Below are 14822 nucleotides of genomic sequence, written 5' to 3' on the forward strand. Positions count from 1 at the left end.
AACATCTTTAGGGGGCAGCTGGGTGACTCAATGGATTGAGAGCCAGGCCTAGAAATGGGAGGTCTTGGGTTCAAATGTGGTCTCAGACACTACCTAGATGTGTGACCCTGGGCAAGTCACTTAATCCCTATTGCCTAGCCCTTACTCTTCTGCTTTGGAACTAACACAGTATTGATTCTATGACAGAAAGTAAGGGTTTTAAAAAAAAACTCTAAAAGACTTAAATGATCAGTACAATCATTGACTGTTTCCAGAGGACCCTGTTCTGAAGAATGTTTTGTTCCTCCAGAAAGAACTGATGAACCCAAGATGAAGACATGCATATTTTTGGATATTTCTACTGCATAGATTCATTTTGCTTTTGGCTGCTTATTTGTTATAAGGATTTTTTTTTCCCCTTTCAGTTTTTAATTGTAGAGAGAGTGAGGTTAGCAATAATGTTGTCAATAAAAAGTGACCATGAAGTATTTTTAAGATTTTTTTAAAAGACTTATTTTAATGGTTCTTTTATATTCCATTAAGAAGAAAGATTTTCTTCTAGGATTCAAGATTTAGGAATGCCTTATATTATTGTACTGTTTCTGAGATCAAAAGACAGGGTTTTTCCTGACTTTTTTTTTTAATGCCCTAGCAGCACTTTTCACATTTTATATATAAAAAGTAACTACACAAGGTGCTATACTTTTTTTTTTACCTTTTAAATCTTTACTTTCTGTTCCAGTAACATTACTCTAGGACAGAAGCGTAAGGGCTAGGCCAACAAGGTTAAGTGACTTGCCCAGGGTCACACAGCTAGGAAGTATCTGAGCCCAGGTTCTTCAGACTCCAGGCCTAGTGCTCTTTCCATTGTGCCATTTAACCTTCCTTGGTGCCATACTCTTCTACAGTAGTGAGAGCTAGAAAAGACCTTGGCCAATCTGCTGTGTTGATCCAGCTTCTTCAATTTAGGGATCATGTGATATAATGAATGCAAAAATATTGGCACCTGCAAAGTGATATACACATTTAAGTCATTGTCATTAGAAGTAGATGTACTTACCATGTACCCACCATGGGATATAAATCTAAATCATATGAGAGAGCATCAAGGAAGGTATCGATATAAGTGAAACATTTCTGGAAAACCTATTAGAAGTTAAGAGGAGGGGCAGATAGGTGGCATACTGGATAGCATGCCAAGCCTAGAGTTGGGTTCAAATGTGATTTCAGATACCTCCTAACCATGTGACCCTGGGCAAGTCACTTAACCCCCATTACCTAGCTATTACTTTTCTGTGTTAGAGTTGTTACTTAGACACAAAGTAAGGGTTTAGGGAGAAAAAACTAGAGGAATTTGGTGTGTTGTTTCTATTTGGAAAGAACTTTTGAGTTGTAGAGGAGGGTAGTATATCTTCTTATTCAGTAGAATTTTGTTGCAAGCTATCTAATTGAGATGCTCTTGATACCTTTTATAAAGGCCTGAATTGTTTATCAAGCAGAATAAACCAAAACTATGGTTTCCATTCATTACTCAAAGGGAATGGCAAATGGGAACTTAAAGCAAGACATAAATAAGATGAGAAAATTTTATGTACCTTGTCATGTAATTACTTCGTTTTCTGGTTGCAAATGCCTCATTTTTTCCCTGAAAAATATTGGATTGATGTATCTAAAAAGAATTTATTATTTTTACTATCAGAGAGGTATAAATGTTCATGGGTTTTCCCATTGAAATTCCAGCCTGTAGCTGCTTGTGCTATGCCAGTAATGAAGGGTTGGAACATCCTTACAAACTCAGAGAAGTCCAAGAAAGCAAGGTACTTTACTATTATCATATTTTGAATGTTATAAAATCTCCTTAGTTTTTATCCCATGGGTCCAAAATTCAACTTGAAGCTTGTGGGAAGTTGGCATGCTAGGCCTTTATGGTTTAGAAAAGAGTAGGGTGGAACAGTTCAAGGGTGATACTGAGCCATGGAAAGACTTTGGTCTGGTAGGCCAGAATTGACAATAGAAGCAGATTGTTCAACTTGTGGTAGTTTGCTTCCCTAGACCATCGCAATGTTGTTCCTGGCAGGGTAATATGAAATATCACTGCCATGTACATCTAGGCAGTTTTGCCTTTTTTTTTTGTAGTATATAGTTCTTTTAGTATTCAATATTAGTTGTATTGACTCAAGTTTAGTAACAAATACAAAGTTTTAAAGAATTTCCTATTCATTCTCTCGATCAAGAAAGTCAGCATTGCATAACAGCTTGAGAGCCAGTTCCAAAGCCAGGAATGTGAAGGCCTAACTTTGACACATTCTAATTTTGTGACCTTGGGCAAATTGCTTCATATCTCAGTTCTCTAGTCAACTCCCTTAGTCTATCAGTGACAGAAAAGGTCCCTGCCTATTTGATAGAGGGAGTTTCTTACTGGGAGTTCCATATGCTATTAAAACCACAGATTTTCTATCCTATAACCCTATCTCCTGATGAAAGTGTCCATATTAATTGAGGGGAAAGTGTATGTGAAATGTGTTGATATCCTTGGAAGAAAAGAAATATATAAGCACAAGATGATGGTACTTATTTGCTTATGTGTATATTATTATTCTTTTATAGGGAAGGTGTAATGGAGTTTTTACTAGCAAATCACCCACTGGACTGCCCTATCTGTGACCAGGGAGGTGAATGTGATTTGCAGGTATGTAGTCTAATTCTATAAAAATTGAGGGGGTGGCTGGGTGGCTCAGTGGATTGAGAGCTAGGCCTAGAGACAGGAGGTCCTAGGTTCAAATCTAGCCTCAGACACTTCTTAGCTGTGTGACTGTGGGCAAGTCACTAGACCCTCATTGCCTAGCCCTTATCAGTCTTCTGCCTTGCAGCCAATACACAGTATTGACTCCAAGATGAAAGGTAAGGGTTTAAAAAAAAAATTGAGATTGTCTCAGATTTTATTAGGTTCATTAATTTAGCTTTCTCTTATGATTGAATCTAGGACCAGTCAATGATGTTTGGGAGTGATAGAAGCAGATTTTTAGAGGGAAAACGAGCTGTGGAAGACAAGAATATTGGTCCACTCGTAAAGACCATTATGACTAGATGCATACAGTGCACTCGGTGCATCAGGTAAATTTTTTTGTGCCCATACATTAATTTCTTAGTTCATTTAGTTTTTACAAAATGTAGTTAAATATAATAGTAGAAAATGTAACTTTTTACAGGTAAAGCCCCCTTATAAACTTTGTAAAGTTTCTGAATGCTTTAGCTATAGATTAATTTTTAATTTAATATTGACTGTAGTTTAAGAAGTTATTCTACATCTTGGAAGTCCTGGACATGAAACTGTCCTTCTAACTAAACCCTCAGTAATAAATGAATGAGAATATGAAAAAATTGCTTTAAGCCCAGTAGGGGAAAAGGGAGATGGTGTACACTCACTGATACTACTTCTTTCCAGCTCTTATATCTTCTTGAGTGGTGCTAGGTTGTTTTAATGGATGGCATGAGGATTTAGGTGAGTTCTTTTTTTTTTTTGATGAGGTTCCTTTGTTGGGGAATATTTGAAAGTGGAAGGAGAATAAGAGAAAAGAATGCTAGAGAACTTAGTAAGGCAGCTAGGTAGCTCATTGGAAGAGTGTCAGGCCTGGAGTTGGGAGGACCTGAGTTCAAATTTGGCCTCAGACCCGTCCTAGCTGTGTGATCCTGGGCAAATCACTTAAACACAGTAGTCTAGCCCTTATTACTACTCTTTTGCCTTTGAACCAATACACAGAATTGATTCCAAGTTAGATGGTAAGGATAAAAAAAGAAAAACTTAGTGACATTTCAGTGGAACTTTTCTATCTCTACCTATAATATAGTAAGCATAAAATCAAGAATTTTGTTATTGAGAATTATCCCTTACATAAATGGGAGCCAAAGTACATATCTATGTTAGAAAATCTTTTGGTAATCATATTGTTAAAGCACTTTTACTATGAACTTACACCAGGATATGAATATAACTTTGATATAATCAATTCTCTTTTCTAATGTTACTATTTATTATGGGATTTTATGTAGACTAGAACTAGCTTCAGGAATATTCAGAGATAAATGGTGTGGTCCTTGTTATCAAGTAATTTATCTAGTTGGGGAGACAAGAGAAATGGAAAATATCCTTATCTATGTGCTGAATATCAAATGATTAGTACAGAGGTCTATCAGAATTCCACGGACCCTTGGTTAGGGACATTAGGGAAGGCTTTTGAGTGGAAATCGGGCAGAGAGGAGTCAAGATGAAAGGGTGAGACAGTAGCAATTTTGCCTTTGCATCTCCTGGCTAGTAAATTCATTGCAGCAGCAGAAGATGAAGAAAGCAGGTTAGGGCCCAGGGATGGCAAGTGGACTAAACACTGGGGCAGAAAGAGACTGCAGAGGATTTCCATATTAGCCTTGGGAACAGGAGTGGGTGCCAACTGGTGGCTCTTTCACCCACTGTCCAGTGTGGCATCACAGTTCCAGAGTGGAGGGGTAGTCATAAGTGATAGAGCATAGCTGTGTTATAGAGCAAGGACCAAGTTCTAGAAACAAAGTGTGTGGTTCCGAGCCCAAGAGGGAGGAATCAGTTCTGACTTTTAGTCTTGCAAAAAACCAGGGTGGAAGGCAAAAACAGTGGGGGAAGGAGGGTCAGCAAAAGTCACTCTGAACATGCAGAACCTTCCAGCAGGTTAATAGTGGCTTGAGTCCAGCAGCAGTCTAAGGAAACTCAATCACACACAATCCAGCTGATCCAAACCAAGTCTGGAACTTATAGCTCTCAGAGCAGGAAGATAGTGAACAGACTTCTCATATCGCATCACTTTGGAAGCACTGAAAATCTGCAGGCCCTCAGGCTGAGCTGTGAAAGCAGCAGAAGAACATAAAAGACAGAAGCCGAGGTTAGACATCTCCCCTCCCTTCTCCCCACAACCCCTTTGAAGTGAGCAGAATCCAGAATAAAGTTCAGTCAAGAAATAGACTGGAAGAATGAGCAAACAACATCAGGAAAAGAACCTGACCTTGTGGTCATGTTACTATGGCGACAGGGAAGATTAACACACAAACTCAGCAGAAGACAGTGACTTGAAAACACAAGCAAAGAAAATGAAATTTGACACAAGTCCATCAAGAATTCCTAGAAAAGTTAAAGATTTTAAAAGCTAGTTTAAAAATCAGTTAAGTGCAGCATAGGAAAAAATTGGTGGGGCAGGGGAAAATGAGAGATACGCAAGACAATTATGAAAAGAATTAAAGGCAGTTGGTTGGTTCACTGAATAGGGAGTCTTGGATCCAAATGTAGCCGCAGACACTTTCCTAGTGATATGATTCAAGGCAAGTCACTTAACCCCAGTTGCCTAGCCCTTACTGCTCTTCTTCCTTGGAACTGGTACTCATTGTAGATCCTAAGGCAAGGCAAGGGTTTTAGAAGATGAAAGAGAATTAACATTTTAGTAAAAGATGAACAAAAAATACTGATGAAAATAACTCATTAAAAATCAGAATTGGTCCATTGTAGACTTGAAGCTGGGTCCTGAAAAGAGAATCTCACTCAGAGAAAAAGAAACAAAGGTGGCATTTGAGATTGAGGAAACGGTTTAGGACAACACATAGAGACAATAGTGCATGTGATTTATAGATTTGGCTTCTTTGGCTTTATTTGTTGACCCTGAAAACAAAAGCCATGTAGACAAAGTAGCAAGTTTGCAGGGTAACTTCTTGGTTTCAGCAACAATTGAAAACCAGAAACTGAAGTTATCGCTTGCTCTTATTTATTTATTTCTCACAGCACCTTTGTCAGCTAGACAGGGCAGTTATTATAAAGATTCTCATTATATAGATGAAGAAGATGAGATTCAAAGAAAATAGTGTGGCATGATAGAAAAAGCACCAGACCTGGGGAAATAGGTGTTCAGTCACTGTCCTATCACTTCTATGTGCCATAGCTTACATAGAATTTATTTGTGTGATTGTGGGCAGCTCTTTTAATCTCAGTCCCATTTTTTTTAACCCTTTCCTTCTGTCTTGAAACCAATACTGTGTATTGAAGAGTGGTAAGGGTTAGGCAGTGGGGGTTAAGTGACTTGCCCAGGGTCACACAGCTGGGAAATGTCTGAGGCCAGATTTGAACTTACGACCTCCTGTCTCTAGGCCTGGCTCTCAATTCACTGAGCTACCTAGCTGACCCCTCAGTCCCTTTTGAAAAAAAAAATAATAATACATTTAGCACATTCCCTATGGGATTGTTGTAAAAATTAAACTACCTAAATATGGGTAAAGTGCTTTGCAAGCCTCAAAGTGCTATTAAAAATATTAGGTATTTAGGGGTAGCTGGGTGGCTCAATGGATTGAGAGTTAGGCCTAGAGGCGTGAGGTCTTGGGTTCAAATCTGGCCTCAGACACTTCCCAGCTGTGTGACCCTGGGCAAGTCACTTAACCCCCATCGCCTAGCCCTTACCGCTCTTCTGCCTTGGAACCAATATACAGTATTAACTCCAAGATGGAAGGTAAGAGTTAAAATATATATATATTAGGTATTTACAAAATGACTTGCTCAACTTAAGCTGAATTTCAAATCACTATTAGTAGATATCAACAAATATTTATTGAGTGCCTTTTATATACAAAGGCTGCCCAGTAGACATAGTCATTCAGCACATATTTATTAAGCCCTAGCTACATGCCAGATATTGTCCTCAGGCCTGAACTACAAAGAAAAAGTGAAAATTACCTCAGTCCTTAAGAAACTTCTTTTCATTTGGGTAGATAATGTGTATCTGTACATATGTAGGCATATATACAGTGGAGATTTAGTTCCTGTCCTCAAGGAGCTCACAGATTAACTGGAGAGGACAGACTTTAATACATGAAGAGTTAAAAACACATTAAGACAATACATAGAAAAGGGGTATGGTGGGCAAAACACTGAATTGATGCCTAGGAAACCAAGGTTTGCTTTTCTGCTTTGACACTTTGTGACTGTGAAGAAGATCCTAACTTCTCTGGACTTTGTTTGAATCATCTGTAAATACTATACCCTACTGATTTCATGGGGTTGTGAGAAAGACTTTGAAAACTCTAAAGCACTGTAGTGTATAAATCAGAGTTATTGCCATTATTGTTATTGGTCATGAGAAAGTATTAATTACCAAATGAAGTAGCATGAATAAAAATTCAAAAGAGGAAGAAAGAACTGTAAGGGAATTTCCTTTTTTTTAAAGTTCTATATCCAATAGAAGGGACTGTTGAATGGTTTGCTTACTCCTTATATTTTTGGACTCTAATTTTGTTTCTTTCTTTTTTTTAATTTAATTTAATTTTTTTAATGAGTCCTTTGTAGGCTAGAGTGTTTGGGATTTTTTTAAACTTAAAACTTAGCAGATTCTTATTCTTAAAAAATAAACTGAAATCTTTTAAAAATGATCTTTCCTTTTAATAAAAGTTAATGAATGAGAAAAGATGTATAATATGAAGATTTGATACCATACTTTTATCCTTTAGGTTTGCTAGTGAGATTGCAGGTGTGGATGATTTGGGTACAACAGGAAGAGGAAATGAAATGCAAGTTGGAACATACATTGAAAAAATGTTCATGTCTGAATTGTCTGGGAATATCATTGATATCTGCCCAGTGGGAGCTCTTACATCTAAGCCCTATGCCTTTACTGCACGTCCTTGGGAAACAAGGTTTGTATCTTCATAATCACACTATATACTTTTTCTCATTTTTTTTTAAACCCTTACCTTCTGTCTTGGAGTCAATACTGTGTATTGGCTCCAAGGCAGAAGAGTGGTAAGAGCTAGGCAATGGGGGTCAAATGACTTGCCCAGGGTCACACAGCTGGGAAGTGTCTGAGGCCAGATTTGAACCTAGGACCTCCCATCTCTAGGCCTGGCTCTCAATCCACTGAGCCACCCAGCTGCCCCCTTTTTCTCATTATTTATCACTTAAAAAAAATGAAAATGGTGTAGTGATTAGAGAGTTCACCTCAGAGGGAAGAAGACCTGAAAATTTAGATTGAAGTTCCACCTCTTACATATATGGTTTTTGTCACCCTGGGCAAATCACTTAGCATGCCTAGACTACTCATTAAGACTACATTTTGGAAAAACTTGCATTGGTAAAATTTCCTCATTTGGGAGTTGTCTATGCCCAGTGAAATTATAATTCCATTCCCTATCCCTATCCCTCTCCCACTTTAACAATTTATAAGTACTTTCAAAAGCTATTTAAACTAGTTTTTTTTTTTTTTGATTTGGTGAGATTTTAGTAGTCTCTAAAAAAAAAATCGAAGAAAATGTCAGCATTGTGTTCTTTGTTAGTATTTAGCCTATGCATATTATAGTCCTATATTGAACTTGGAAATGAAGTCCAGAGGGTTTATCTACAGATAATGAATTTAAATTAAAGGATTTTGGTTTTTTATGTCATTATTTTCCTATGACAAATAGTCATTTTCACAGCTGATTTTCTGTACTAGCCATTACTGAAGTTATCTCCAGATTTTCAGGTGTACTTTGAAAAATTACCCTTCTTGAATCTTCATTTGATTATTAGAAAGTCAGAAATTGATTAGAAACAGAACTTTTACTAAGGTTTGAAGATAATTTTTGAATTCCTAATCCATTTTTGCTTATTGAAATCAGCATAAATTTATATTGTCTCCTTTCTCAGAAAGACAGAATCTATTGATGTTATGGATGCAGTTGGAAGTAACATTGTAGTCAGCACAAGGACAGGGGAAGTAATGAGGATTTTGCCAAAGATGCATGAGGACATCAATGAAGAATGGATCTCTGATAAAACCAGGTATTTATACAACTGCATCAACTTTGCTTAAGCCTACTATTCAGCCATAAACATATATATTTAAACCAAAGTGTTTGATATTAATGAAACTCCTTTTGATTGCCATTATCTGTCTGCTATATCAATTGCTATGTGGGCTGTTGTAGAGGAACTGGACAGCTAGCAGACAAAGAATGCCATTTCTAGGTGTTTTTTAATAGTTTTGGAGAACTCATTTAATTTTCAGTTTTTCTATCTTGGAAACATGTGATCATAATTTACATTGTGTAATGCCAGTTAAACGGAGGTAGTCAAGTTAAATATCTGTAAGCAAAAATGATAACAGAAAACCATGAAAATGTTGAAACTATCATGTTAAACATAGTAGCAATTCATGATTTTATATATAGTGCTCTTTTTGTATTCTTTGTATAGGGAAATGTTCCTGCTTGTTGATGTTTGTCAGTTTCATTATAATAGAGAAAATTTTTTCCACATTAAAACTTATCTAAGTGGTTAATGAATTTGCAAGATCTATCTGCAGTTTAATAGCACATTTCTTAAGTTTTAGGTATTTTCAGAGCTGACCAAACTTTTTTAAGACACTAAATTTTAGTTTGAATTTTAATGTAATGTTTTAGTAAACAGATATTTTGTATTTGTTAGTCCTTCATTGCCAAAAAGTGGGCTACATTGTTAACACTTGGTAATTCTAAAATTGCTTTGATCACCTTAACCAGGTCACTTCTTTTTTGTCTTTAAATTTGAATGTTACAAATTATCCATTAGGATGACTGTACTAATAATATCATTTCTGTTGTCTAGATTTTCCTATGATGGATTAAAACGGCAACGACTTACTGAGCCAATGGTCAGAAATGAAAAGGGGCTCTTAACTTACACTTCATGGGAGGATGCACTCTCTAGAGTAGCTGGAAAGGTATGGGACTTCAAATAAAGAACTCTGGTAACTATAATTTTTCAGCAGGATCAAGAGCAGGCATTATTATTCTCTGGTCTGGCTTCTCTCTGCATTATGTTTCTAATAGACAAGGTTATAGCATTTAAATGGAATTGTCATGTTTTGAACCTCTAAAACATTTTGCTACTGAGGATTACCTACCCCTCAGTTCAAAACTACCTTCCCTCTCACCATCAAGATAATATTTTCTTTGGTCCTGACATCGCCTGTTTCTGATTTTTTGTTCAACATTTTAGATATGTTTAAAGTTTGTGCAGTTTTGTAGAGTAGCAATTTAGGCTCCCTGCCATGCTATATATTGCATTTATAATTATCAGACCTTAAAAATAGAAGTTCGGCCTGCTTTTTTTCAAACTTTTGAATGATGTCCAAGTTCTTTGTTTTTATATAGCCTTTTATAGTAAACACTTGAGTATTGATTCACAGATAGTATTCTTTTCTTTTTCTAGTTACAAAGAGTGCAGGGCAAGGATGTAGCAGCAATTGCAGGAGGTTTAGTGGATGCAGAAGCCCTCATCTCTATCAAAGACTTACTTAATAGGGTAGACTCTGATTCCTTGTGTACTGAAGAAGTCTTCCCCACTGCAGGAGCTGGGTGAGTTCACTTATAGACTAGATTTTTTTCAAGTCTCATGTAAAATTTTTGAGGTATTTTAAGTGTGAGTATATATGCCTATAGCATAATGGGATACCTACCAAATTATATAAATTTGATAGACAAAGAAAAATACTCATAATACCCATACAGGGGCAGCTAGGGGGCTCAATGGATAAAGAGCCAAATCTTCAAATGTGGCCTTAGACACTTCTTAGCTGTGTACTATGGGCAAGTCACTTAACCCTTATTGCCTAGCCCTTACTACTCTTCTGTCTTGGAACCAATACACGGTATTGACTCTTTAAGACGGAAGGTAAGAGTTTTTAAAATAAACAAATACACATACATATGTGCTCCTTATACCATGCCATCATTGACAGAGACCCAAGCATTGGACAATAGGATGCTTTAGATGAATGCTATACTTGATCAAGACTAATATAATTTTTGGAGCTTTTCATATCTTCCTTGCAGGCAATGCTACTGATTAGATGCTCTTTTAAATGGTGCTCTTTTAAAAATTCACTTTTTTAATTGCTCACAAATTAGCTTCACCTCATCTTATCACTTCAGTCTTTATAACATTATGTGTGTATTGTGTTTCTAGCACAGATATACGCTCGAGTTACCTACTTAATTCAACAATTGCTGGTGTAGAGGAGGCAGATGTTGTCCTTTTGATTGGTACAAATCCACGTTTTGAGGCACCTCTATTTAATGCTAGACTTCGAAAGAGGTTGGTATTTCAAGAGACATAATATGTTTTTTATAAGATAATTGTTTATATTTCTACACAGACCAGTTTTTGTGATTTACTTAAAAGAATGTAGTGACATCTTCCTGATGTTTAAAATAATGCAATATGACAAAGTAAAATAAAGGATAAAACAAAAACTACATGTATGGATTTGTAAAGATAAACATTACCTGGATAGCTTTTCTGCCATTTCTCATATAATTTGAAAACTTTTCACTTGAAAAGAGTAGCAGCTTATTTGTTAGACATTTATAACTAGTATAGATCATCTGTATGAATAGTAAAGGAGGGATAGGAGAGTGTGGACAGGAAGAATTATAATGTATGCAGACTTTTTTCACTTATGTTCTGGTTTTCTCTTGATAGTAGTAGTTATGCTTCCATTTGATTGATTTGTTAAATAGTATGAGTTTTATTGCCAATTCAGGTATTTTGTTTTTTTAAACAGATGTAGCATTTTCTGTCCATTGATTGGACTATCAGCAATAAAAAGCTTAACTGCTTACCTCAAAATTGAGACTTTATTTGACTTATTGTCTTTGTTATTCCAGCTGGCTTCATAATGACTTACAAGTGGCCCTTATAGGCACAAAAGTTGATCTGACATACAGTTATGACCACCTAGGTGATTCTCCAAACACCCTTCAAGACCTTGTTTCAGGAAACCATCCATTCATCCAGGTTCTCTTACAGTAATACATTTATTCAGACTTTACACCATACCTTAGCTGACTGTTATAAGGCAGCCATAAAGTCATAAGATCATAAACTAAGGCATCTCTGTAGCATTATATTTGCTAGTAAATAGAAGTATGTTTTGAGTTATACCTAAGCTTTAAAGGAAATGCAAAATTTGGTTCTTTTTCTATAGCAGATTTCTTCATGATTATGCCCTTGGGGGTGAGAGGTTGGGGAGAGAGACAGAGAAAGGGAGAGAGATAAGGAGAAAGAGAGGGAGGGAGGGGGGAGAGAGGGAGAGAGAGAGAGAGAGAGAGAGAGAGAGAGAGAGAGAGAGAGAGAGAGAGAGAGAGAGAGAGAGAGAGAATTGTATGAATCACTATTTTCATGCTGTTTCTTTTGTACAGGTCTTGAAAGAAGCTAAAAAACCAATCATAGTTCTAGGTAGCTCAGCACTTCAACGAAATGATGGAGCTGCAATTTTTGCAAATGTTTCTATCCTTGCACAGAAGATCAGTTTAAAGAGAAAAGTTGGTGATGATTGGAAAATTATGAATATCCTTCATAGGTTTGTTGAAAATTTTTATCATATTCTAATTTCTAAAATCTGTTTTATGTACTATGCACCATATCTAATTCTTGAGGTTAAAGTTAGAAGCCCCTTTAAAACAGTTTCCATATTAATTTAGTACATTTATGAAACAATAACAATTCCACTGGATGTTTGGGAAGGAAAAACCACTTATTTTAAAGAATCTTAAATGATAATGATGGTTAGGAAGAAAGTCTTTAACATAAGTTAGCCTGCATATCCTCAGTGCAGTTATGCACCTGGTATTTCTTGTTTTGATGAAATGGGAAGTATCAAAAACTTGTCTGCAAGAGGAAGATAAAATCATGAATTAAATTGTGAAATATTTGTGTGCCAATTCTCACATCCCTTAAAATAGACATGACAAAATGAGGTATCCACGTATGCCACTGTAAAGGGAGGTTTTTATTTGCTAGTCTCCATCTTTACCTTGTCAAGCATGACCCTATATTTTACATCCCTGCCTTCTTCCCTCCTTATACTGGGAATTAGAGCAAGGAAAGGCAAAACAAATATGTTAAGAGGTATGTAAGTTTTGGAAAGAGTAGAGCCAGTAAAAAGGGCACAGATTCTTTGTATTTGTTTGACTTAGCATTAACATTTTCTTATTTCTGCTTTTGAAGAAAGGAGAAAGTGAGAGAAGGGACAGGGTGGGAGGGAAGAGGGGGTGTAGGAAGGGGAAGGAAGGAGGCAGATAGGCAGGGAGGCTTTTTACATAGCAACATCTATTGAGAGAGAAGAATGAAAGTTATAGGTTCAGAGCTATCTTCTTCCCTGTTCCCACAAATTATTTTTCAGGCAGCAGAAAAGAGCAGCTAGCTTTATAGACAAAGGATCTTCAGAAATTAAATTTCTATCTTTGGTTTCCTTTTGTTGGGAACTAGGATATAGCAGTTCAGTAGAGAAGACTTCTTGGTTTATATCACATCTAATATAAGAGCTTTTATTTCCCTTCTGGATTTGTTGTATATTATTCACGAATCCTTTAACTAAAATATTAAAAATAATAACTCACCTTAGGTTTCTGCTAACAGAAACTTGCTCATATGATTTTAAAACAATTTGTTTTCAGTAACATCTGTTATGTGATAAAAAATACATTTCTACATACTAATTCTTGGTACTAAAAAGAGACAACTCACAATAGTTTTCTATGCTATAAGTTAGAGGATTGATTTTAACTTACACCACAAACATTTACTAAATACTTGTATAAAGTATTCCTTTACACTAGGGACTGTGAGGGCAGAAAGAGAAATAAGAAATGTTCTGTAGGAACCTAGTCTAATAGAGGACCTCAGACCTGCCCAAGAAACTATAGATCATTTTAGTCTGAGTGATTACTGCTGTTCAATATCATTACCGTTAAATGTGTTGTATTAAAAACTTAAGTCATTCCTGAATTATAGAAGCAGTCAAGAAGTATTTATTAAATACTTTATTAGCCAAGCTCTGTACTAAACATTGAGGCCATAGAGAAAAATTAAAACAGTTCCTGCTCTCAAGGAGGTTATTTTTTAATGGTGGAAACATTGTTATATATAAATTAGAACATACAGAATAAATACAGAATATTTTACCTTAAGAGGGGGCCACACTAGTATTAGGGGACCAAAAAAGATGATCTACTTGAGCTTAGTTTTGAAAGAAGGGAGAGTTTGAATGCATTGAGTGTGAGATGCTTCCTATATAACCTAGTTCAAAGGGTTAGTGATGCTAAACTTCACAGAGATAACTGAACCCATAGGAACTGGTGAAATCATCAGGGAAGAGGAAGAAAAGAGGTGAGATGGGAAAGAATGCCAGGAAGAGGCAGTCAGTGTTAAATGCTGCATAGAAGTCATGAAGATTGAGGATTGAGAAGAGATATTAGATTAGGTAGTCAGAAGCCCTCTGGAGAGAATAATTTCAGTTGAAGATGAGGTTGGAAGCGAGATTGCAAAGGATTCAGAGGGGAGGAAACAGGTGCCAATTGTTGAAGTCTTTCAAGGAGTTTGGCACAGAAATGGAGCTTCAAGTGAGGATGGCAGAGACTTGAGTGTGTAGATTTCAGAGAAGGAGCCAATGATAATGCAAAAATATCTTCTTTTGCTGCAGGTTATTGTTTGCATTGCTAATTCTTTGTGGCCCCACATGCTGTAGCCAAGGTATACTTGTGGGTCTTTCTAAGTTTCTTGGTTTCTAAGTCTAATCTTTAACCTCAATACAAAAGAACAACTTCTTTAAAAAGAGTGTGTGGTAGAGATATAGTGGGACATGGAGAGCCTGCTTTGGAGACAGAAAGACTTATGCTTAGCCCTGCCTTTGACATTTACTGACTCAATGACATTGGACAAGTCATCACCAAGGAAATCATAAATCTGGTTTTCCCTTTCTTCCTTCCTCATGTCCCACACCCCACAAAGAAATGTGTGTGATTGTCTTTTTGGTGGGGGCAGTAGA

General features: G+C 36.4%; 1 protein-coding gene across 3 annotated transcripts in view; it reads left to right on the plus strand.

The window, feature by feature from the left end:
• The window catches only part of NDUFS1 (NADH:ubiquinone oxidoreductase core subunit S1), a 30771-nt gene that overhangs the window by 8502 nt on the left and 7447 nt on the right, over window positions 1-14822 (plus strand). For all 3 annotated transcript variants that reach the window (XM_001370787.5, XM_056808455.1, XM_007501873.3), the window contains 10 exons: window positions 1720-1796; window positions 2587-2668; window positions 2963-3093; window positions 7486-7671; window positions 8660-8794; window positions 9599-9713; window positions 10205-10350; window positions 10961-11089; window positions 11662-11791; window positions 12196-12356. In XM_001370787.5, the coding sequence (XP_001370824.3) occupies window positions 1720-1796; window positions 2587-2668; window positions 2963-3093; window positions 7486-7671; window positions 8660-8794; window positions 9599-9713; window positions 10205-10350; window positions 10961-11089; window positions 11662-11791; window positions 12196-12356 (1292 nt within the window). The remainder of the gene's footprint in view (window positions 1-1719; window positions 1797-2586; window positions 2669-2962; window positions 3094-7485; window positions 7672-8659; window positions 8795-9598; window positions 9714-10204; window positions 10351-10960; window positions 11090-11661; window positions 11792-12195; window positions 12357-14822) is intronic.

This window comes from Monodelphis domestica, chromosome 8 (genome assembly GCF_027887165.1).
Source record: "Monodelphis domestica isolate mMonDom1 chromosome 8, mMonDom1.pri, whole genome shotgun sequence".
Taxonomy (NCBI): Eukaryota; Metazoa; Chordata; class Mammalia; order Didelphimorphia; family Didelphidae; genus Monodelphis; species Monodelphis domestica.